Below are 26052 nucleotides of genomic sequence, written 5' to 3' on the forward strand. Positions count from 1 at the left end.
TTCTCATGCGAAACAAAATCATTATTCATGCAAATAAAATGAATGCTTTGAACGGTTTTCAATAACCCTCAAATTGATACTTCAACCTTTTGTGACCCACCAGATGTCACTTTGTGTTTTTCATATTTTCGTCGAAACACGGTTCTCAATGACCCTCAAATTGAAATTTAAACCTTTTTGTGACCAACCAGATGTCATTTCGTGTTCTTCACATTTTCGTCGAAACACGGTTCTCATTAACCCTCAAATTGAAATTTCAACCTTTTGTGACCAACCAAATGTCACTTCATATTTTTCACCAAAAATCAAAACAAAAAGTTTTCATCACTTCTGAAAACCTCTCCATAGGAATCACTTGAATTTTGTCAGAATGAGTTCTGCTTTGAATCGATGTCAAAATGATTTTTGTTCGTGGAATAGCTTTGAAATTCCAAAAATTCTGCATGAAAACAACTCCTTGTAAATAACCAAACCTTCTTTCACATATCCTCATCCCCAAACATGATTTGAATACTTGGGGGCATGATCAAGCTAGGGGGCAATCAAAAACATCTGGCAGAGCTAGCTCCATGATTCCCTTTTCTTAGAAACTATTGGGCAAAATTGGCAACCCTTGAGATAAAGGGGCGAAGGACAAAGAAATATGATGATATCAAGTCCTTCCAAGTGGTCAAAATCACAAGATATGACTCGAGTAAGCAAGAGCGAGAGCCATCGAAGCTTACTATCAGAGACTCAAACTTTTGAGAAAATGAGAACTCCATGAAGAAAAGAGAACTCCATGTAGAAAAGGGAAATCCATGAAGAAAGGGGACCTATATTTCTCAGGTAAGTATACATGCATATTGATCATGATACATTACGTTCATCCTTGACATATCAGTGTCTCACCATCACCTCTTGATTGAGCGGGCTGTTAAGCCCTCAACATTTAAATAGTATGCTTTCTAGCCCTATCTACTCCATTTTTTAGTGGGCTTTCGAGCCCTCACATCTTAGATAGTGGGCTTTCTAGCCCTATCTACCTCCATTTTTGAGTGGGCCTTCGAGCCCTCACACCTTAGGTAGTGTGTTTTCTAACCCTGCCTCCATTTTTGAGTGGGCTTTTGAGCCCTCACCTCTTAGATAGTGGGCTTTCTTGCCCTATCTACCTTCTTTTTAGTGGGCCTTCGAGCCCTCACACCTTAGGTAGCGTGTTTTACAACCCTGCCTCCCTTTTTGGTGCTCCTTCGAGTCACCAACCATCTTAGGTAGTGTGTTTTCCAACCCTGCCTCTTTTTTAGTGCGCCTTAGGGCCATCAACCATCTTAGGTAGTGCGTTTTCCAACCATGCCTCCTTTTGAGTGTGCCTTCGAGCCCTTACCTGTTAGGTAGTGTGTTTTCCAACCCTGCCTCCTTTTTGGTGCGCCTTAGGGCCATCAATCATCTTAGGTAGTGCGTTTTCCAACCATGCCTCCTTCTTAGTGTGCCTTCAAGCCACCAACCATCTTAGGTAGCGTGTTTTCTAACCCTGCCTCCTTTTTAGTGAGCCTTCAAGCCACCTTACACCTTAGGTAGTGTGTTTTCTAACCCTGCCTCCTTTTTGAGTGGGCTTTCGAGCCCTCACATCTTAGGTAGTGTGCTTTCAAGCCCTATCTACCTTATTTTTGAGTAGGCCTTCGAGCCCTCACACCTTAGGTAGAGTGTTTTACAACCCTGCCTCCCTTTTTGGTGCTCCTTCGAGCCACCAACCATCTTAGGTAGTGTGTTTTCCAACCCTGCCTCTTTTTTAGTGCGCCTTAGGGCCATCAACCATCTTAGGTAGTGCGTTTTCCAACCATGCCTCCTTTTGAGTGTGCCTTCGAGCCCTTACCTGTTAGGTAGTGTGTTTTCCAACCCTGCCTCTTTTTAGTGCGCCTTAGGGCCATCAACCATTTTAGGTAGTGTGTTTTCCAACCCTGCCTCTTCTCAAGTGTGCCTTAGGGCCAATAACCATCTTAGGTAGTGTGTTTTCCAACCCTGCCTCTTTCTAAGTGCGCCTTAGGGCCATCAACAACCTTAGGTAGTGTGTGCCTCTTTCTAAGTGCGCCTTAGGGCCATCAACAACCTTAGGTAGTGTGTTTTCCCAACCCTGCCTCTTTTTTTTAGTGCGCCTTCGAGCCATCAACCACCTTAGGTAGTGTGTTTTCTAACCCTACCTCCTTTTTAGTGCGCCTTAGGGCCGTCAACCACCTTAGATAGTGTGTTTTCTAACCTTGCCTCCTTCTTAGTGCGCCTTAGGGCCATCAACCATCTTAGGTAGTGCGTTTTCCAACCATGCCTCCTTTTTAGTGCGCCTTAGGGCCATCAACCACCTTAGGTAGCGTGTTTTCCAACCCTGCCTCCCTTTTTAAGTGCGCCTTAGAGCCCTTGACTATCTTAGGTAGTGTGTTTCCTAACCCTACCTCCTTTTGAGTGCGCCTTAAAGCCCTCGATCACCTTAGGTAGTGTGTTTTCCAACCCTGTCTCCCTTTTTAGTGCGCCTTCGAGCCATCAATCACCTTAGGTAGTGTGTTTTCCAACCCTGCCTCTTTTTAGTGCGTCTTAGGGCCATCAACCACCTTAGGTAGTGTGTTTTCCAACCCTGCCTCTTTTTAGTGCGCCTTAGGGCCAACAACCACCTTAGGTAGTGTGTTTTCCAACCCTGCCTCCTCTTTTTAAGTGCGCCTTAGGGCCAACAACCATCTTAGGTAGTGTGTTTTCCAACCCTGCCTCTTTTTTAGTGCGCCTTCGAGCCATCAACCACCTTAGGTAGTGTGTTTTCTAACCCTACCTCCTTTTTAGTGCGCCTTAGGGCCGTCAACCACCTTAGGTAGTGTGTTTTCTAACCTTGCCTCCTTCTTAGTGCGCCTTAGGGCCGTCAACCATCTTAGGTAGTGCGTCTTCCAACCCTGCCTCCTTTCAAGTGCGCCTTAGGGCCAACAACCCTCTTAGGTAGTGTGTTTTCCAACCTTGCCTCCTTTTTTAATGCGCCTTAGAGCCCTCAACCACCTTAGGTAGTGTGTTTTCTAACCCTGCCTCCTCTTTTTTAATGCGCCTTAGAGCCCTCAACCACCTTAGGTAGTGTGTTTTCTAACCCTGCCTCCTCTTTTTGAATGTGCCTTCGAGCCCTCACCTCTTAGGTAGTGCGTTGTCCAACCCTACCTCTTTTTAAGAGCTCCTTCGAGTCCTAACCTTTTAGGTAGTTTGTTTTTCTAACCCTACCTCCTTTTGAGTGTGCTTTCTAACCCTCAAGAGGATTCATCATTCCTCAACAAGATGAGTCAATCATATCTCATCCTTGTCTTTCTTCTTTACAATGCTTACTATCTAAAGTCTCTTACGAGACTTTCTACCGTAAGCATTGTAAAGAGGGGGGCAACTGTCATCACCCAATTTTGGGTGATTCCCCAAAATTCATTTTTTTTCCCAAAAAAATAAAAAAAAAATAAAAAAAAATAAAGGTTGGCAATGCGGAGAAAGCCGACCAAGAAAGGCTGCAAAATAGGCGAAAATCAAGCTGCAATTTTCGGAAGAATTTCAAGGCCCAAGTGTACGCTGTTATGCCCAAAAATAGAAAAATGCAAATTCAAAGGTCAAATTAAATGATTATTGGACGAATTTGCATAAGAATTAAGTCCAATGACATAATTAAATTTTAATGGGCCAATTTGATTTAATCATGGGCCAAATTGAATTTTAATTATGTTCAAGAATTAATTTGGGTCCAATTGAAGGATTTAATTAAGTGCAAGGACTTAATTATACTTTAAGCGGGTCAAATTAATTTGAGGGCTTAATTGGTGAAAAATTAAGTTTGGGAGCTTAATTTGGACTTAATTGAAAAATCAGAACTTTAAGATACCCAATTTAATTTTTACCAAGTGAATTGATTGAAATCAGGGGCCAAACACAAAACTTGAGGGACCAATTTTGAAGCCCGAAAAACTATTTTGCCTATAAATAGCCTTCATTTTCAGCTAAAAGGGGGGGTATTTTTGACAACAAAAAAAGAAGAACAAACCTAACCCTAAAAAAAACCTAATCTTCTTCTCTTCCAGGGCAGCCGCCCCCCCCCTGTTTCTTTGTTGGATTTTCGGTTTTGTTTTCTCTTCAGCCGGCCACGGCAGATTTTCCTTCTCCACGCCGTTTCACCATTTCCTTCCCCTCTCCACAGCTGCCCAACACCACTTCCTCCCTCTCGGCCACGACAGATTTTCCTTCTCCCATAGCCCGATCTTCTCCCCTCAACGGCGCCATCATCGTCCCTTTTTCCAGCCGCTGACCAGCCATTTCAACCCGTCTTCTTCATCATCTCCTTCGGCCAAAAGACCCAACCCGAAGAGATTCACAGCTCCATCTCCTCCACCAAGAGCAGCGGCAGCAGACCCAGCTCACTGCTTCCAACAGCCTTCATCGTCTCCTTCGGTGCCGTCTCCAGCTCCTCCCCCAAGCGCAGCGGCAGCCCCGCAGTCTTCTTCTTCTCCTTCAACCGACCTCAGCAGTGGCAGTTTCTGCCCACGCGACAGACACAACCGCCCAACAACTCCTTTCTCCAGCCCAGCGGCGACACCCCTCCTCGGTCGTTCATCCTAGAAGCCGGCAGCCACCTGAAACAGAGGAGATTAGGAAAGGAAAAGAAACGAATAGATCTGCCCCAAAACGAAGAAAAAGAGCAGAACAGAAAAAATAAAGAACAACTAAAACCGATTGCTTTGTGTGTGTTTTTCTTGCTGTTGCAGGTGACGGTGACTCTCACCGCCGGCGGAGGAAGACAGGGAAGAAGAAGACGTTCCCGATCCACTGATTTTTGTTCTCCATCAGCGGCGGCGCGTGAAGCCACGCGCCGCCAGGAACGGTGGCGCGTTGGAGCACGCGCCGCCAGCTGTTCCTGCCTCCAATTCCTGTGCAGAAGGGTTCCCTTGCAATTTCTGGAGTTTTGAGGACTGTTTTGTAAAATTTGGATTATTTGATGTAGTTTTTATTATTTTTGAATATTATAATTTGTATTGTGGATGTAAAAAAGGGAGAAAAAGAAAAAAGAAGAAAAATCAGAAAAAGAAAAAGAAGAAAATATAATAAAAAAAATGTGTGTTTGTGCTTGTTTTTTTTATTATGTTATAAAAAATAAAAGAAGCAAGAAAGAAAACAAAAAAAACAAAAAAATGCATGTTTGTGTTTATTTCAGGGATTTTTTTACAACGAGATGACAAAGCATAAAGAATGATTTAATATTTTGATCGGATCCCGGTGTAGAAGTACAAACTTGTACGAAAGTTGTATTTCTAAATTCCGACGAAAAGACAAAATTTTTAAAACTTCTTTAACACATCACAACCACGAAGCAGCTTACCTCAGGTAGGGTGCGTTAGGGGTGTTAATACCTTTTCTAACCACAATCAGTCCCTTACCCGCGAATCTCTGACAAGACCAGTCAACCTGGGTTTCCTAGTAACCCTCAATTAAATACTAGGTGGCGACTCCTAACAAAATCAATTCCAATAACAGAGAGAAAAAACCACCATCGCCAGGACGGGGACGCCGCGCGGGTGTTTTCCTACGTGCGACAAGTTGTATATACCCCGCCGATAGGTGGTCGTGTTTTTCGGTGAGCTGTGTCGCACGTCACCCGCGCGTCGCGGCGAAGATTCCACTTCAATCTAAATGTGATGTGTGTCCCTTTTTATCTATCTTTATTTGGCCAATATGAGGGATAAGAAAATCTAGTCTTTTATTGGTGGAAAATGGAATGGGAGTCGCCACCTAGTATTTTGGTCACTAGGAACCCTAACTGGTCTTAGAGATTGGGTACGGGGACTGGTTGCGTAAAGGGAAGGTATTAGCACCCCAAATACGCCCTACCTAAGGTAAGCTGCATTGTTTATTTGTCTGATAAAAATCAAGGTCTCGTTGTGTTTCTTAGTTGTTGGTCCGTCTATGGTTCAAGAAAAGTCCTCCTCAATAAGGAGGTCCTTATCTTATCGGGTAAAACCTAACCGTTCTAACGTCTGTAAAAAACATATTTTTAATATCAGGAATACGTTCTACGTATAAATTCGTAATCCCAAATACTAAAAGAAGACCAAAAGATTTTTTTAGAATTTTTGAAATATTGGCCTAGTTCTCATGGCTTGAATAAACTGGTTATTAAAGCCAAAATGCATGCTAATACATATATTGTTTTTGAAATTTCCTTTGTTGTGTGAAAATATGATGTTATAATATTTATATATATATATATTGGAGAGACTAGGCCGTATGCATGAAAACAAAATATTTTTTGAAAACTTGACAAAAACCGGGTATTTTAATACCGGACTTGTATCTTTACAGTATAAAAATACAAACCGACATTGATCAAAATACATTAATAAAATTACAGAAAATCACATATTTTTTGAAGAATTTTTGTTCGAACGGGCCAGACCCGGCCCGAAAGGAGACTGGGCCGAAATCGGCCCAAAATAAAACGGACCTACTTCCTACAGGGCTGGACTCAGCCCAGCCCAAAACCACATGACTGGTTACTGTTCACTGTACAGGTGAACAGTAACCCGTTAATTAATTAGCCGGTTACTGTGCACATGCACAGTAACCGGGTAATTAAATTTGCAAAAGTGGAAAGAATGCAGAAGCTTACCTGATAGCTGACGGGCGAAGATGATGATGCTGCAGTCCTCCCGCACAAACGGTTATCACTGATTCTGGAGACGATGGCGAACGCTGGTAACACTGGTGTTGGTCTCTGTCTTTCTCTTCTTGCCGATGCTCTCTCTGGGGACGACGAAGACGATGATACAGGTGTGATGTGCTGGTGTACTGGACGTTCTTCCCTCTGTATTCTCTTGCTCCTTCTCTGTTTTCCTGTGGGCTGCTGCTTCGCCTAATACTCTCTCCTGGTCTGCTGGCGAAACCGGTTTCTTCAGTCCTCACTGTCTATGCTTGCCTTCTGCTCTCTTGCGTCTCTGTTCTTTCCGGTTGGTTTTGCTTCCGTTTCTCTTCTCTGTTCCTCCCTGCTTCTTCTTCCTCTGGCTGTTCGCTTGGCCGAAGGGGTTGTGGCTGCTGTGATGAGGTGGTTCAGCCGGTGGTTGCAGCGGTGGAGTTGGAGGAAGACGGTGTCGGTTTCCTGTGGCAGAGGAAGAAAGAAGAAGAAGAAAAATCTGCGAAAATTGGGTGAAGATGCTGGTTTTTTGGCTGACTTTGGACCCGAATTTCCCCCCCAGATCATCAAATCCGACTCTATTTATAGGAAGTGGAAGAGGGCAATCTTGTCTACGTTGTGGAAAAATTACAGCCCTTGATTCAGTTGGGAAGCATTTCAACCGTTGGCTCAAAGTGTGCACCTCGAGCTGCCAAATTTGGCAGCTCCAGGCTGTGAACTGCCCGAGGTGGCCACTTTGGGCCAATGAACGGACCCGTTTCTAACTTTTTCAACCCAACCGGACCATTCTGCGGGATAAAGGGGTTTCATGTGGACATGTTGGTGCATGCTTTGTCGGATTCGGGGGCCAAACGAGTCAGAAAACACGCCTGGAAGTTGGCCACTCGGGCAGCTCGGTGGGGAAGACAATGAACAGTTCCTACCCCTTTTCAAATCAGTCCTCCAGTTTTCAATTTCTTTAATTTGGCCCCGGATCAAATCCAATACCGCCCCTCTTATTTACGCGCCTTTTCCAAATTGGTCCCTGGTTTCGGATTTTCTCAATTAAGTCCCTAATTGACCTTTAAACTTCAATATGTATGCAATTAGGCCCTTGATTTAACCAAATCAACTCTCAAAAATTATAATTTGACCCCAGAACTTTAATTTCTTCCAATTAAAGCCTAAATTGACTTAAAACTCATTTTTCCTTGCAATCAAAACCTCTATAAACTCAAATAAACCTTCCATAAAATCCAATTAAGTCCATAAACATCCAATTTTGGCCCTTTTCTCTTCAAATTAATTTTCTCTTCCAACAGGGCTCTCCTCCTTCAAGAATATACTGTCAAAAATTTCACTCCTTGCATTTCTGAACGTCCTTAATCAATTTTTTTCTGATTCTTTCTGAGCGCTCCCACCTCTTATTATTTTTCTAATTTCTTCCGGCTATATATTTTTATTTTTATGGGGGGACCCAAAAATGGGTTACAACAAGCTGAGCCGTGTGTTGCTTCAAGGCCACGAACTCCTTAGATTGGGTGCTCGATACTGATTGGGAGCTCCCAGCGGTTGAGAAACTACGGGCCGCCCACAAGTTCTCGGCCGTAGTGTTGGAGAGCATGTATACCCGATTTTTATCAGATCCACCGGACGATCCAACCTCCATCCACAAATCCGGATTGAAATCCGGATGGGTCGAAGGATCATCTCCATATCTCTCCCTCAGCCGGCTATTATAGGTCTCTTGAAAATGAAAAAAGTAATCATCATATTCAATTCAATAAAAATAATAACTTACGAAATAAAATGCTTGAACAAACATACCATAAAGTGTTGAGCATGGTTGTCAAGGAACTGTTGCGCCCCCTTTTGGCGATCTCAACTCCGCACGTGCGTCTCAACAAACAACTCCATTGGGCTCGGCTCACGTCCAAGAGACGTAGCCTATAATGAAAAAAATAATTAACAACAAATTAATTTAACGATATATTTCATTAATTTAAATTAATCTTACCATCCGTTTCGCATGTGCAGCAAACGGAACGGAGCCATCGGTGTGCATTGTCACCGAGCCATGAATTGGCCGATTCCGGTTGCTAGCACCGAACTGTGAGCGTCATGTGAACCGCTCAGACGTCACGTGCTCAAGATAGGGCGGCCATATATCCGTCGGGATGTATATCGGTTTGAAATCCCTCCAAACCGCCACGTCATTCCAACCTTGGAGATTCTTATCTCTCACAGTTTTTTTTCTTTTTTTATGCTTCATACCAAAAATCACGCAAAAATTAGATTTTGAAACATAAATTTTTTTCTAAAAAAATCTTGTATTGTTTTTTATGTTACCTATGTTACTACCCAATTTTTTACTCATGTTTTGATAAATTTTCAGAAAAATTCAAAAATAGAGAAAAACAACGAAAATCCAAAAAAAAATATATAATTTTTTAATATATTTGCGTCGTTTGTAGCATTTTTAGCATCGTATCAAAAGAATTTAAAATTTCAAAGATTTTTGGAACGCATTCGACTTTTAACGTATTATATTTAAAATCACCGATTTTTTCCATTTCGAGTCGATGTTGATAAGAAAAATCCAAAAATAAAAATAAAAAAAATCAAATTTACAAAAAAAAAAGAAGAAGTTGAGGCACCAAGTTTGGGGACCTAGCAATATTTTTATCTATAAATAATAGTTTCCAAAACATACAAAAAGAAAGGGAGCAATTTTGAAACATTAGAAAAAACACAAAAAAAAAACCCTAAACCTACAAACCCATCTTTTCCAAAACACCCGACTGTCCCCACTTGGCCAAAAAGAAGAGAAGCGGCGCCCCCCCCCCCCCCCCCGGATTCAGTTTCTTCTTCCTTCAACCGGACAAGCCTCCCATCCCAGCCAAGAGAACCCCCTCTCTTTCGGGCAAAAAAAAAAACAAGAGCACAAACGTTCTTCCCTCTCTCAGCCGTCCCCATTCATCTTCTCTAAGTCAAAGCCGACCTCCCCCTTTCAACCAAATGATCTTCCCTCCTCACTCTCCTCTCAACGCCGTCCTCACCGGAGATCTAGCGGCCGACAGATCTTCCTTCTTCAACCGGCCGTCAACAGTGCCCACAGACCAAAATATTGATTTCCTAAATGAATTAAATAGTGTCCAGGGGTTGCTAGTTTTTCTTAAATTAACTAATCCTTTTAGTATTAAAAGTAATTAAATAGTTATTTGACAAATTTTGATCACGCTTAATTCAATCATATTTAAAAAACACTTTTCTTGCTTATCAATCTTTCAATTTATATACTTTGATTTTTCCTTTATCTATTTTAAATAAAAAATAATTTAACAATGAGATTATGTAAACAAATAATTAAAAAATATGTATACAATAAAAAATAAAGATCGTAGACCCTTTACCTATATGGTTTAAGGAGTATTTATAACCCCTAAACCTTGTTATTTTGATGGAGTTGAGGGGCCGGAAAATCATTTCTTTCTTATAGCATTAATAAAAAATAAATATCTCTTACAAAACCTTAAGAGATGAACAAATACCCCTTGCACAATATTAATCAGGGATAAATATCCATTACAAAATATTAATGGCAATGAAAATATGATAGACATTTAGAAGACTTTTATATGCCTAGTGATATAAAAAGATGAATATCCTTAACTTTAATATTTTATATTAAAAGTCATAAAAATAAACAAACGAAATGTTAGAGCCCAACATGGGGCCTATAATGATCGCCATACCCAAACCCACTTTGGCTTGACATGATGCCAAATCCACGAGCAATGGATCTAGCAGCTCGCTAGATCCATATCCGTTTGGGCTCTGCAAATAGCTAAACTTAAGGGTGTGGGGTCTGTCAACTTGCCAGAGGCTCAGCAAGTAGCTGAACCCGAGAGTGTTGGGTCTGACAGCTCATTGGACCCACGTCCACTTGGGCTCATCGAGTACCTGAATCCAAGAATATTGGGTTTGGAAGCTCGCCAAACTCATGTTCACTTGGACTAAGCGCGTAGCTGAAACTAAGAATGTTGGGATTGAGAACTTGTCAGATCCATGTCAATTTAGGCTCAACATATAACTTAACTCAATGATATTGGGTTTAGCAGCTCATCAAATCCATGTTTGTTTGGGTTCAGTGCATAGCTGAACTAAAGACATTGGATATGGCAAATTGCCAAATTTATTTTTGTTTGGACTCACCGCGTAGCTAAATCCAATAACGTTAGGTTTAACAACTCTCCAAACCCATGTCTGTTTGGAAGCTTGCCATAAATTTAATGAGTTCTCTTAGATGTTGACCCCAATATTTAAACCTAGGAAGTCAATCCCTTAAAAGTTAATATTGAAACATTGTGACATAATTGATTTAGGTTTTGTTATACATGGATTTATACTCCTGTCTTGTAATTGATTCTAAGATTCCTCGACGTTTGAATTGGAGCCGAGAAGGACCGATGATTAAATTGTTGGATTAAAGTGCAAGGGAAACATAATGGAAATGAGAAATTGAGTGAGGGATAATGAATAAACAATAAAGTAGTTCGTAGACTTAGCTTTCTTGACTCAAAACTCAGCAAGACCACAAATTATATGTATGCAAAATAATGCAGCACTAAGGACTTTGCCTATTATATCTATATTTTCATGATCCAAAAGTCTTCATTGACGAGACTAGGAATTAATGGGAACACCACTGTATTGATTTACATCATAGTTAATTGGTGTTTCTTATCATGAAGAAAATTAATTAATCATATTAAAAATAATTATATATATAGTCATTTTACAAGTGTTGATTAATTAATCAAATAATAGAGAATAATTAAGTCATAAATACAATTAAAATTATAGAGAAACAAAATATCAAGATTTTAGAAGAAAGAGTGAATTAAAAGAGAAGAATTAAATGCCAATAACAGTTCAATCCTTGGAGAGGATAATGCATTAATTGAGATTAAGTCTCGTCCTTGGATGATCTGAGGATGCAAAACCCGTATTGGTCTGGTGTGTTTAGAGAAATTCAGACCGATAATGAATCTAATCAAATTAGAATTTGAAGATATAATTTACAAAAGGGTCTAAAACAAGAACTCTAATCATATTTTATTACTAATAAGTTACTCTACATTGTTTAAAAAGGATTACAATCCTTTTGCTAGAATCTATTAGCAAAACTTGAGTGTTATCCAGCTATCAGATCAAAAAATATATCTTTTTCCATCAGATAATCGGTTTGGCAAGAATATAAATATATTTATTAGGCCTTTTACTTGATTTAGTTATAATAAATCTGTATCCCATTGATCATAATCACTATCTGATTTATCAGAATCTCCGGCATTAGAAATTTAACGAGTTCTCCTAGATGTTGACCCCAATATTTAAACCCTTAAAGTTAATATTGAAACATTGTGATGTGAGCAGTAGAGTTCATTTCATCAAATTATAATGAACGGTGAAAATAATTGATTTAGGTTTTGTTATACATGGATTTATACTCCTAGATGTTGCCTTTTATTTTATTCTTATATTTTCTGCAATGGTTTTACAGTCTCCAGCTTAGTGAACTTCCTTGTCCGTTTATATCTCTGATTTACCCCTAAACTTCAAAGCCTTAAGTTCTGGAAAACCTTGATGGGGTGTGTATTTTCGGGCCTTTGCCTGATAGAACATGATCAACAAATACAATGATCTATTTGGCTTTCCTAATTAGTTGGCGTTTGCTGGCTGGCTACCTCTTTGTATTAATTTTGGAGCAATCATGTAGGTTAGATACATCCATTTATTGATAAATCTTTTCCAAAAGATGCAGACGCTAACAATTTTTCAGAAACTACCTAATAATGCAGAGTAAAAAAAACTCAGGAACAAGAAAAAATTGAAAGAAAGATATATTCAGGAACAAGAAAAAAACCCTTGTGCCATATACCCTGCCCTCTCCTCAGCATACCATTCATTGAATACCCAACCCACTGTTAGAGCCTTCTATTCTAGATGTGAATCTTCAGTTCATGGCAGTCCCAAGACTGAAACACCCTGCCCCAGTGGTGTTTATCCATTGTTGAACCTCTTGTTGACACAACCATAGCCATAAGACCTCATGTACTGGTCTTCAACCCAAGTAAATACAGCTGGGAAGACTGACCGGCTCAGTTGGACACATATTAAGAAGTCCCCAACATAAAAGGGGACTGAGATTGCAGAACCTACCGCTTGAATAGCGGAATTGAACTATATGGATAGGCAAAAAGGACCAACATAGCTCAAATTCACTGAATAGAGCGCGGATGGAAGCTGTCAATCAACAAGAAAAGTTGCAAGAAATTTGAAAAACCTAACATGAGAGAAAAAGCAGAACATGATATCATAGGAGGGGAAAAAGCAGCAAAAAAGAATGACATCATAAGAGGAAAAACAGCTGAATTTCTAAACAGAAAACACAGCGAAAATCCAAGGGAAATGGGAACCGGTCAATACTAGACACCACATGAACAGAAGTTTCGATCTAATATAAACTGAATAGTGATTCCAAAATTCTTTTTTCTCATCCCTGTAAGTTTGGACGCCAACATAGTAGTGGCTCTGATTTTCCATAAATTAAGAACTCATACAAGCATGTTAATACATCTCATTAGTTTGAGTTCACTTGATCTCAAATTCTGTATCTTGCCCCTTCAGCATGCCTGAAACCATAGAAGGCATGGCATGATCCATATTTCCCAGCCGCACAATTGCTTCATGGACAGTCAGAGGTGGCATGTCAAAGTACTTTGTGTGAACAGCCTGAAAATGGTGTAGATAATGAGTCTATGACAGACAAGAATAATATGTCCAGGTGGGCAATGGTTTACCTAGCCAAAAGCATGCATCAAACTTAAAGGTAAGCCATGATTTCGAAAGATGAAGATGGTAAAACATTTTCCTTGTGCAACAGTCCATAAGTATCTAGCTAAGAGAACCGACATGGTATTCACAATAGTTCACAAGTTATAATGCTAAAAAATTATATGCAAATTACATGCGCCGTAGTAATCACGAAATGGTGCAATGGGGGAAAGCCCTTGTTGGGAGTAGAACTATTCACTACAGGTCTATATTAATGAACTCACAGGAATACATAAGACTCACATTCGATGATATGAAGATATGGATAGTAACTAAATGCATATAAAACAACTAAGACAACATAAATAATAAACCGCGAACAAAAATGTTAAAGAGCCCTACCTCATCAAGATTGTCGTCATCTTTTCGCTGTGAAACTGTATCTGCATCATTCTCCACCTCTTGTGACATGCATTGGCTCCCTAACCTTCAACTTATTAAATCCTTTCATGTGTCTACCATGATCGGACTCCTTGTCCTTAATCTTCCTCAACTTGTTGAATAGTTGACGACACCAAATCAATACTTGCTTAGATTTCTCAGCATCTTCCTCTGCCCTCACCACCCCATGACTTTTAGTAAACACAGTAACCCAAAATCACAAAAAATCTAAAATTGAATTCATAATTTGAAGGGTACCTTTCTAATCCTTGGGCCTTTCCCCATCTCTCCACCTCTAAAACACAACCTTACATCAACTGCCCGTCCAAGATGACAATGTTTCTGAATTGCCTGGCCTACTTTGATCTTTGTGGAATTCACCAAAGAAGAAGCTAGTGAAGTAGCAGGAGTTGTTGATGATAATGGCTTGTTTGCAACGAACCAAAGAGAGAAGCCGTTGGCAAATTTTCTTATGAGGGTTGTTTGGATTGCTGGAACATGAAGGAAAATAAGGGGGTTTTAAAGAGGTTTCTATTAACAATACAAATGGACAAGGACACGTCAGCTAATTGATTTAGTTGGGCCCCACTTTATGTGCGATGAATCTTTATCTGCCAAGTCCACATTCAATTTGTGGGAAACATAAGACATTAGCCAAAAATCTATAAGATAATTATAAATTAAGTTTAAGAACAAATAATTTCATCAATTATATCCAAAGTATTCCGGAGGTTTCTCAATTGGATCCTTCTATCCATTTTCTCTCAATTTTAATGTTAAGGTTTCCTTTAATAGACCAGTTTCATTGCATAAATGATAAAACAGTAAAATTATATGGAAATAATTTTAAGAAAAATACCCAATTGAGAAATATATGGCATAGTTTGGATCTAATTGATAAAATACATTGTTCAAGGTCTTGATTGAGATGCATATATAGTTTAAGGTCCAGAATGAGGTTTACCCTTTAATTTACATGTAGAGTCTTTAAAGTGGGGGCCACCTTCTCATTGATGGCTCACCAACCATGATCTTACTTGAGCGACAACAATTATTACTATTAATTAATTGTTAACTATTAATTAATTATTCTCATTGATGTATTTATTTGAGATATAATGGTTTTTATAAGATTATGTATCTATGTGGCTTAGCAGGATCAATCTTTACATTTCAATGCGAGAAAGGTATGAAATGTTTACTAATTTTTACTAAAAACAAAATTCAACTAAAAAAAAACAACTCAACACAGGTTTATCTATCAAACCTGAGTTGTGAGATCAAAATAATCATATTAAAAGATATCAAAACAAAATATTAAATTCAATTCTCAATCAATCAAAATTTTAAGAATGATATTAAGAAAAACTAGTAAAAAATAACACAAATACTCATCACTTGAGTCAACTGACATAACTCATGTCTTGGATTATAAGACCAATATAACCTTATAGAACACAAACCAAAATAAATTATGAAGTCTAATTTTCAATTAATCCAATATTAAAAAAAATCAATTAAAAAAATAACAAAAAAAAAAACTCGAGTCAACTAGTCTAATCCATGATCTAGATCAAAGACCTTGATAACCTTAAACAAAATATTTTTTTTTTTTATAAAACTCAATTCTCAATTAACCCAATGCTAAATGATTAACTTGAAAAAAAAGAATAAAAAATGATCTAGATCAACTTGGGTTAATCTGTCAAATCTAAATCATATGAATAAGATTATTCCATAGAAAAAAAAAGAAAAAAAATAAAGTTTAATTCTCAATCAACCCAATGTTGAAGGACGAAATTAAAAAATAAATATTCAATTAAAAAAAATAAAATAAAAACTCAATTCAACCTAGTTAATCCATAAAACTTGTGATATATGTTATAAAACTGTGATAACACGATAGAAAAAAATCAAAAAAGAATTATAAAGTCCAATTCGCAATCAATTTAATATTGAAACATGAAGTTGAGAAAATAATAATAATTAAAAATAACAAAAAAATAACCCGAGTCAACATGACTAACCCCTCAAACTCACGACCCGGGTCATAAAATTAAAATAATTTTATAGAAAGTAAATTAAAATAAATTATGAAGTTCAGTGCATAATAAATTTAATATTAAAGGATGAAATTAAAAAAAATGTAAAGTTTGCAATTAAAATTAAAATAAAAAAATTCTTAATATTTCACTATTTATTACTATAATAAAATACAAAGGTGTTTTAATAGATGCTAAAATCCTAGTGCGGCAGACATATTGGTTCCACTTTTCTCTTAACTTTTCTAGCGCAATACATCTGCTGGGTTACCTTTGGCCTGGCTGCTTAACTATTCATTTCTACAGTGAAGTATTATTTATTTATTTTGAAAAAAAAAAGAAAAGATATTGCATGTTGTTTGTCGCATAAAAATTAATAATGTTATCAGTGTAGCTCTCACCTGCAACCTTCAACTAAACCAATGTGCTGACCAATTCAACTACGAAACAAATATATTATTATATCAAAACAAAAAAAGATATTAACCTGTTTAATTGTTTAATTGAAGAAACCTACCTCATATATATCATTTTGTTTTTTTTAATAATTGTGTTGTTGTTTTTTTCCCGGAAAGAATGTACCGAAATGGTGGGGATATTCCCAATCTATAATTTGTTAATATCACTCCTCATTTACTATAAGTCTTTTTAATACTCTATATTATCCTTTATCTTTAATACAACATGGAGTTTTCTATTTTGATAAAATCAAATTTATTGAAATAATATAACTTGAAATTGCTTGAAATCAAACTCTCCTTTTTTAATTCAAACCTTATATTTCAATGCCAGATAGGTATGATATTTTAATATAAGATATGCAATGAGTTTAAAAAATTAAATCGATAATAAAATCTCAAGATTTTAGAAATCATATTTAAAACATATAAAGTTAATATAAATATGTATGTTAAATAATAAAAATATAAAACCTTATCAATTTTCAATTCATTATTATTTAAAAAAAAGAGTAGAAATAGAGGTTGTAATAAGGAATTAAAAAAATATTTGAAAGAAACAAACGCTTTAATTGAACTTCTAGCAAAGATAGTATTATTGGGCTTGTCTTCATTGAACTTCTAGCAAAAATAGTATTATTTCTAATTTTTATTATAATTACATTACATTAAAAAAAATGTGCTTCATTGTTTCTTCTTTGAATATAGAGCCACTCACTCACACTTTTGATCCCTATAACTTATAATTTTTACATAATTGGTCCCTATATTTTACATAACTGAGTAGAAGAAGAAAAATTTGAGGAGAAGGATGATGAAATTGTTGTAAGAAAATACAAGAGAAACAAAATGAAACAGGGAAATTGAGCGAGGGATAATGAATAATTCTTCATGTTGGCTTTTCAGGATTCAAAGTAAATGTGGGATATTGAAGGAAGGAAATGTGGAAGTCGGGGAAAGATGAGAAACAAAGAAAGTCAATATTAGTAGTATATATAGACAAACCAATCTGAGGACTTAGATTGTGCTATTCATTCCGTTCTGTAGTACAAAAAAACGAAAGAGACTTACTATACGCAGCAGCGGAGCAGATACCGACAGGATGGTGAATGTGGAACACATTTAAAGAAGAAATCAAAGTCATTATTACATGTTTGATCTTTCTCATTGGGAGAAGCATTAGAGAAGCATACATGAGAGTGTGAAACATCCTTATCTGGGTGCTGACCAAATTTTATATACAAGAATATCAAAGTAGGTCCCTTAGTTTGAAGTTTGAAATTTTCAGACAAAACCTTAACTAATGAAATTAAGTTCGATCTTCTCTAACAATTGAACTTTTGTCTTTGAGTTATTTCTGTTATGTTTTGTAGAGTAATGTTTAGCTTTGAGCTCCTTCGGATGGATATTATATAATTTTCTTTGTTTTTGTTTATCTTAGTCTGCGCTTTATTCTATATATAGTTTTTTATCATAATAAGATAATATGTAGCTTCTATATTACTCCCGTCAGACTTTGACGTTTAATAATATACGCATCTTTCAAATAAAAAACAATTGAACTTTTGTTTTGGTCAGATGTCATTTTCTCAACTTTTTTTTTATTGTTTCTAATGAACTCTTCTTTGTTGCTTCTTGATAGGTTGCTTTAAGATCAGTAAACAGTCGCAAAAGATTTTTTTTCTCTTAGTATTGTGATCAAGGATACTACAAATGATTCCAAAGTTTTTTTTTTTTTGTCGAAGATTCAATTTAGATCTTCTCCACCTTAAATTAGGTAGCTAAAAAATGAACTTTTGTTTCCATGTAATTTGGTAAAATAATGTTGTCCTTTTTCCTCAACTTTTGTTCATGAGCACATAATCGAGTTGAAGAGGTGACATTTGAGTAGAAGGACGATGAAATTGTTGTTTTAAAATGCAAGAGAAACATAATTAATAATACCTCATGTTCTTTTTTCAGGATTTAAAAATGAAAAAAAGAGAGGTTAAAACAAATATCTGCAATATGTATTCCCATCACTATTTATAGACAGTAAGGTTCCTATAACTTTCCACTCAAAATAATGGCCCACTAAATTGTTCTTGCTTGACCAATGGAAACCAAGGCAAAGTAATAATTACATGAAACCAACGGAGCACTGGCGACTTCGCCTTTTGATCCTTTTTCATGGCCCCAAAGTCTTCGTTGACGAGACCAAGAATGGGAACACAACAATTTTTTTTTATTCAATAGTGATCATATAAAGAAAAGCCTGTCAACTTGAGATCATCAGTGATCACATACTAGCATGTAAATTGAGATTAACAGTGATTCCTAGTATGACGTCACCAAGCATTGCCTTATGGGAACACGACAGTATTGGTTTTTCCTACAGGGACATCCTCGGTGTTTTTTTAATCAAAGACGAGAACTTCATTAATACATGTTATAGCCAATAAGATAATTGCTATACAAACAAAATTGGAACTAATCAAAACTTGAAAAAAAGCCCACAAAATCAAAATATAAACAAAACTAAATATGTTTTTGATTGAACTCCTATTTTGGCCAAATAATATAAAATCACCCTGTAAGTATCACATAATCTCCAAGATATTATGGCTCTTGATGCATGTAATGGCATTATATAAATCTACCACAATTCAGCTTTTATAGAGTGCACAGAACAATCAATTTTCAATTAAAAAGTTTTTTGAATTGTCAAAATCGTTGCCAAATTTTATTCCTTGACACCTCTATAACAAGAAAAGACACAAAAATAAAATCCCCTACATGATTTTGGAAGTGGCTGATTATTCTTATTATGCAAAAAATTAATTAATTCTTATAGCATTAAAAAAATCCCCTACATAATTTTTTAAGGGACTGGGCATGCTGTTTTTTTTGTGAGTTGAAAGCAGAACTATCAATGGAATAGGATTGTTTGAATTGAAGGAGAGAGACTCTGGTGCTGAGCACACAAATGACAAGAAGCAGAATAGTAATTTGAGGAGAGTGAGTGATGAAAACGCGGAAATATTAATTTATGGAAAACATTGATATAATAAAGTTTTTATATTTTTTAAAAATTATTTTTGAGTGAGAATAATACCTCTTTCAGGATTTAAAAAGTAAAAATGATGAAAAACTGCAATATGCATTCCCATCACTATTTACAGAAAGTAAGGTTTCCTATCAACTTTCCTTCTTGGCCCAAAATTAGCTGTTGAGTGTGGATTGGAAACCGAGGCAAAGTAATAATTACATAAAACCAACGGAGCACTGGCGAATTTGCCTTTCTATCCTCTTACATGACCCAAAAGTCTTCATTGACGAGACCAAGAATATGAACACAACAATAGTTTTTTTTTATTGTCGGCAATATATTTTTGGATGTTAAAAACAGCAATTTTTAAGAGCTCAATTATAAAGCTAAATTATAGAGAAAAGTCTGTCGACCTGAGATCATTAATGATCATGTTGGAAAAAGCCTGTCAACTTAAGATCATCAGTGATCATTAATGACGTCAGCTAGCATTGCCTTATGGGAACACGACAGTATTGATTTTTGCTACAGGGACATCCTAGGTGTTTTTTCAATCAAAGACGAGAACTTTATTAATATATGTTATAGCCAGTAAGAGAATGGCTGTACAAACAATAAACATATTCTTGCAACTATAATGCCTTACAAACAAAATAGGAACTAATAAAAACTTGAAAAAACACCCTATTAACCCACAAAATCAAAAACAAAACTAAATTCATGCAACTAAATATGTTTTTGATTGAACTCCTGTTTTGGCCAAATGATCTGTAACCTTATTCTTTTCTCCAAGAACATGTGTGTAAAGTTCATAGAAGAAAGGATACCACAAGCATTTGAAATGTCATTGAAATATAAATCAGGCTCTACAATATACCACAATTCAGCCTTTATAGAGTGCATAGAAACATTAATATTCAATTAACAAGTTTTTGAATTGTCAAAATCCTATTACTGGAAAACAGAGCAGCGTACTTAATAAAACTGAAAAAAGATTGAAGTTTCAAGGTATTTTAATATTCAATTAAAATAAAAAATTGATAAAGAAAGTCATCTTCACCATCTTATGTGCACTCCAATCTAATTCAATTCACAGTTGTACACCAATAAATTCATTGAGTGAATGTAGTCAACACGTTCTTGCATTAACATTGCTGAACCATTACTGGAAAACAGAGCAGCGTACTTGATAAAACTGAAAAAAGATTGAAGTTTCAAGGTATTTGCATTCAAGATTCATAAGTTACTGTTGGATTATCAAGACCTTTCCTTTCCACCATCAAAAAGGAATTAGTACATAGCCCCGATCCGAAAGACCAAAGAGAAGTCTATAATATTAGATTGTGCATCGGAGCAGATACTGACAGGATGGGTGAATGTGTAACACATTTAAAGACGAAATCAAAGTCATTATAATATGTTTGATCTTCCTCACTGCTGGGAGAAGCACGAAAACAAGTTTCATACAACATGGATATATAATATATATAGACTGGGGAGTGTGAAACATCCTAAGCTGGGTGAAGGCCAAATTTGGAATTCAAGATTATCAAGTAGCAAATTAATTTATGGAGCGAGTGTTGGAAACGCGGCAATATTAATTTATGGAAAACATTTATATATATAGACAAAATATAGATTTTATGGGCCATTTTTCTTTCCATTGATATATCTAGAATGTAACAAAAAGGTGGGGGTATTCCCAGTCTATAATTTGTTAATATCACTCCTCATTTATTATAAGTTTTGTTAATACTCTATATTATCCTTTATCTTTAATATAATATGGAGTATTCTATTTTGATAAAATCAAGTTTATTGAGATAATATAACTTTGAGATTGTTAGAAATCAAACTCTCTCTTTTCCCCTATATATCCAGGATAAGTTTACAAGATTTGTGATTAGATAAGTGCATCAGATTAGATTCCATGCAAGCACTTCAGCATTGGCAATAACAGCCACTAATTACTATCAGTCCTAGTATGAGAAAATAGAAGATATATAGGTAGGAATATCCTCTATTAAAAGGAGCCTAGCAGGATCAAACCTTATATTTCAATGCCAGATAGGTAATGCTATGTCTATTCTTCCTTGTATATGTTCATAAACAAGAGGATGAGAGAAGGGAAGAGGTTCATAAAAAAATGCCAGAGGATCTTAGCTAAGTTCCCAAAAGGAGGCAAGTACACTTGCAAGCCTTGTGCTGCTTCTCATAAATTCTCACATTGCTCGATGCTTGAATTCACATGAGAGATGCATTTTTCTCTCTCTGAATGCGTTGCTGGTTTCATTTTTCCAGATCACCCGAGAAATCTAAAAAGAGTGGCTCATCTGTTATTCTTATAATAGTTATACCTAGTAGCAACAAAAGTGGGAAAAATATTACCAAAAATGGATTTGTTCTAAACTCCTGAATGGATAGCTGCAAGTTGTCTGCAAGACCAAATCCTTTACATTTGTCTAGAATGCCTCCAGCACCTGAATTCATTTGTCACTTACTCCCCTTTGAAAGAGGTAACAGAATTTGGTGTTTGGAATTCAAGTTCCCAAAAGGAGGCAAGTATACTTGCGGAAAACATAAATGATTTTATAATTAACACAAACCATTGCATGCTTGACCTTTTACATACATGGAATAAAAAAAAACTAGAGGGAATCTAATACCATGAATCTGCCCCTCTAGTGTTGTTTTAATGTCAAATCCACTTGATATCTTGTTTGTACTACAAAATTAGAAATGAGAAATGTAACGCTGATCAAATAAAATAGTAGACAAAATATAGCTTAACATAAACTGTGAACATACAATCTAAAAACTCAAATGCTTGCAAAATACACTTGAAAACTGTATTGCAGCTGGGAACAGAATTTATCAGTCAAGTGTTGTCTTTTTATAAATTTATAAAAATTGTTTTAATTCTTGTAAATGATTTTATAAGAAATATTGGAATTGATTCATCAAGAAAATTGAAGAAAACATATTACCTTTCGCAGAGGAACTAGAGCAAGTAGCCCAACAAAGCTGCTTACAAAGAGGAAACCAGTCATCCAACCAATCCCAGGTTCCCCAGTGCTCCCAGGAGTATTCCCCTCTGTATCAACCCCAGCTTGCTCATATGTCTTCCTATTCAAACCCAGTAGATAAGATCCAAAACCACCTGCAATTCAATAAACAAATCACAATTCGGCACACATATTAAAAAGATTAGCAAAAATTGTTCAAAATTTAAACAACACATGAGTTTAAAGTCTCAATCCTCCAACAGCAATGCTATAACAAGCAACAGCACAAGTTTGAACTATGGTATTCTCTTGTCGGGTAAAGGGACTGGTTACAATTCCAGCCTTTGAGAGGAGCTTACTCCATGTTATGAGGAACACAAATGTAAGAAGAGCAGCAGAGACATTGAGATTTGGGACTAGACCAGTGGTGAGATTCAGCTTCATGACTATAACACTGTATATGATTCCAATTGCTATGCTAGCAACAATTCCCCTTCCCCTAACTGTAATCTGTTTAGTCCACGGAGCAATCCTCTTGATATCCTCTGGCTCATCTCTAACTTCTTCCATGCCTTCTCCCCCAACCCTCTCAATCTCTTTCATTTCTTCCATGTTCATATTCATCACAATCTTCTCACTAATACAATCAACAAACCAAACTCATCATCTTGAATCCAATAGAATGATTTATAGAAGCTAAACACACATCAAGAAAATCTGATAAAACTAAAAAAAATAAAAAATTGAATAAAAACAAAACGTCATGAATTATATTACCTTATAAGCCTCCTCCTTTTTCTTGCTCCTCTTCTTCTTTCGACCACAGCTTCAAAAAGCACCCGAAGAATCCAACTTCCTCAATCAACTACTAACAAGTCTCCATCAATCAATACAAATAGATGCGAGAGCATATGGTTTCCTTCAGAAAGACAACAAAACATTCAAATCAACACATGGGCAAGGGCCAGCCTCTAAGTTGACTTAAGAAACTCTCCAAGAAAAACAGACGACAGCGTACAAACTTGATTCGAGGCCTTCAAGAAAAGCCCAAAAACCATAAAGATTGCTTCTTCCAATGCAATAATCAAGAGCAATAAATGCCTAGCCAAGAGAACAAAAACCCAAACTACTTATATGGCAAAAAAACACAGCAAAATTTTTCTTATTTATACTAAATTCAAGAACCACCAGCCCCCCCACCAGCATTTTCTATGTACTGCAAAGAAGTACAAGGCAAGGCTGCGTTGTAGTACAACACCTATCAGAGCTCCAACGACGGCTGCTATACATTTGAACAGATGTCAGGTTCATAATTTTGATCCTCGTCTCGTTGACTTATCATCACCACTTTTCACTCTCTCTTCATCCTTGTAGTACAGATATAGAGAGAAGAAAAGTGGGCAATCGTAAGCATAAAATTGCTTAAAGTGAAAAGCACAAAAAGCAAGAAATGGAACTGCTAACTGGCTTGAACTGGCTACTTCACTTGAAAGTGCCTTCCCTTTACAGTCATAACATGTGTATGGAAAGTTAAGATTGCATTTTGGTCCCTCTACTCTTATTTCCCTTATTTTATCACCTTTTGTCTTCATATTATATTCTTTATTTTAGTCAACTTTTAGCCTAGCAGTTAGACACCTCAATCCCAACCTAACTTGTTTGGATTAGAACCCAAAGACTGCTTCGTTAAAGATTGAGATTTATTTAATCAACTATTGTACTATACTAGGGAATGACGTCGTTTAATACTAAACATTTTCAATAGGATGTTCTCTTATCCCACGCATAAGAAAAAAAAATGTGACGAGGGATTAATTGTTAGGGGGTTATATTGAAGAATAAAATAGTATAAGGATCAAATTAAGATAGAATGTATAGTGGAAGGATAAAAAAGACAACATCAGCAAGGCGGGTGGCCAAAACATGTCAAAGTCAGTTAACCAGAGGAGAAAGGCCAGTTTTGAAGCGAATAATATAGAAATCATGTATTGATATAAAAATATGTCACTTAACATGTCAAATTTTTGAAGTGTTAATATAAAAATAAATTTTAAAAACAAAAAATATATTATTTTAATATATTTTTAAATAAAAAATATTTTTAAAAATAACTTTTAAAATAATTCTTTTCATGCTACTTGGAATTTATGCAGGCTTGCCATCATAAAAAATAATTTTTTAAAAAATAATAATTTTTAAAAATAATTATTATTATAATATTAATATGTATTGATATTTATCAAGATGACATTATTTCAAGATTTTTTTATAGAAAAAAGTTAAAATGTTATCAATTTATTTACTTTATTCAGACTTTGTCTAACCGGACTGAGTTTATCTAACCGGACTGAATTTAATATTTATAAAAATGTTTTTTAGTAAATTAAAATAGGTCATGAAAAATTAGTCTATTGGTAGATGGAATAAACTACACAAGAATTTATAATATGATTGATTTACTTCATGTAATTTAAATTAAAGAAAAAAAACACACATTTCCTCTGCCTCAAAATAAATGAAAACAAAAATACAGACGAATTATTGAATTTTCAAGTGATTTTATTATTCCTATTTTCAAACTTGGAATGTAATAATTCCTCATCTAATTTTTTTAATCGGGTGCAATAATTTATTATTTATCTCTTAGTTTACAAAATAAAATAAAACATTTATTTCAAAGCGTAGATTTACTAATTAATTCAATTGTTTTCTACTGTGATCACTTTGTTTGTGGGATTGAGAGTGATAATTTATCATCGAATTAATTTTGAAAATTATCATCGAATTTATCTAAAAAGGGAATTACTTAGCGTGAGTATATCTCTTATCAAGATTGATAGTTACGTGCATAAGGGGAACCTTTCGTCATAGCACAATCGTCCTTGGAATCCCTTTTGCACCGAAAAAGTCATCAAGAAATTATTCCAAAACAAACACCACAGACACCCTCCAAGAAGCAAACGATTTTGCTGAGAGGAATAGGCAATAAATATCTCCGTTTAAATCACCTTAATTCAGTGGAAAATTATGTGCGAATTATTTGTACATTAAGCTTTGTGCATGCATCAAAGTGTGGTTTGATTTGATTAACTACTTCACATAAATAAAATGAAGAGAGTGTTTACACGAAATAATTTAGCAATATTACAAATCAGGAAAACTAGAAATTAAAAATAAGTTTAGGAAAGATTTTATGTATATTTTTATTCTTAATTTTCTATTCATAAAATAAGATTCTTGTACATGTACATATAAACCTTCTATGTAATAAGAAAATGAAAGAATTATTTTGATACAGACAATTACTTTTTATTTTTGACATGATATCAGAGCAACCGATCCAAATCTAATATTTGTTTTTGAAATCACAGCCCTGAAACATAGTAAAAGCAAACTCATAGAATCACGCCCAGATTACAACCACAAATTCAAGAACAGACCCTCAAATTATTCCTGCTATGAATGATGATTAAGTATTGAATATAAATCAAAGAATGTGCGCATTATTTGTACATTAAGCTATGAGCATCTATCAAAGTGTGGTTTGATTTGATTAACTACTTGACATAAATAAAATGATGAGAGTTCTTTGGCATTTTTT

The 26052-nt window shown here is 35.9% G+C and overlaps 1 protein-coding gene and 1 long non-coding RNA gene across 13 annotated transcripts in view; both read right to left on the bottom strand.

Annotated features, from left to right (window-relative positions):
- Positions 1-23463, bottom strand: part of LOC18103210 (metal-nicotianamine transporter YSL3) — a 76446-nt gene extending 52983 nt beyond the window's left edge. Inside the window, exons 1-6 of one of the 11 annotated variants that reach the window (XR_002977091.2) lie at positions 23229-23463; positions 22811-23088; positions 22434-22606; positions 22113-22171; positions 21835-21926; positions 21442-21761 (exon numbers count right to left, since the gene is read on the bottom strand). Coding sequence is in view for 5 of the 11 variants with exons in the window: in XM_052445765.1 (XP_052301725.1) it covers positions 21831-21908; positions 22434-22606; positions 22811-23075 (516 nt within the window). In the remaining 6 variants the exon portion in view is untranslated. Of the gene's footprint in view, positions 1-21441; positions 22607-22810; positions 23089-23228 lie in introns of those variants that run through there. The other 10 variants (XR_008056884.1, XR_002977092.2, XR_008056887.1 and 7 more) reach the window with 10 other exon arrangements.
- Positions 13141-14522, bottom strand: LOC127904068 (uncharacterized). Of its 2 annotated transcripts, XR_008056892.1 has the most exons (3): positions 14177-14522; positions 13880-14089; positions 13141-13435 (listed from the first exon to the last, which is right to left on the bottom strand). It is a non-coding gene; the product is annotated as an uncharacterized LOC127904068 (long non-coding RNA). The 2 variants fall into 2 exon arrangements; XR_008056891.1 differs by having other exon boundaries at positions 13880-14522.
- Positions 23464-26052: the final 2589 nt, after the last annotated feature.

The sequence above is a fragment of the Populus trichocarpa genome, chromosome 12, assembly GCF_000002775.5.
Source record: "Populus trichocarpa isolate Nisqually-1 chromosome 12, P.trichocarpa_v4.1, whole genome shotgun sequence".
Classification (NCBI taxonomy): domain Eukaryota; kingdom Viridiplantae; phylum Streptophyta; class Magnoliopsida; order Malpighiales; family Salicaceae; genus Populus; species Populus trichocarpa.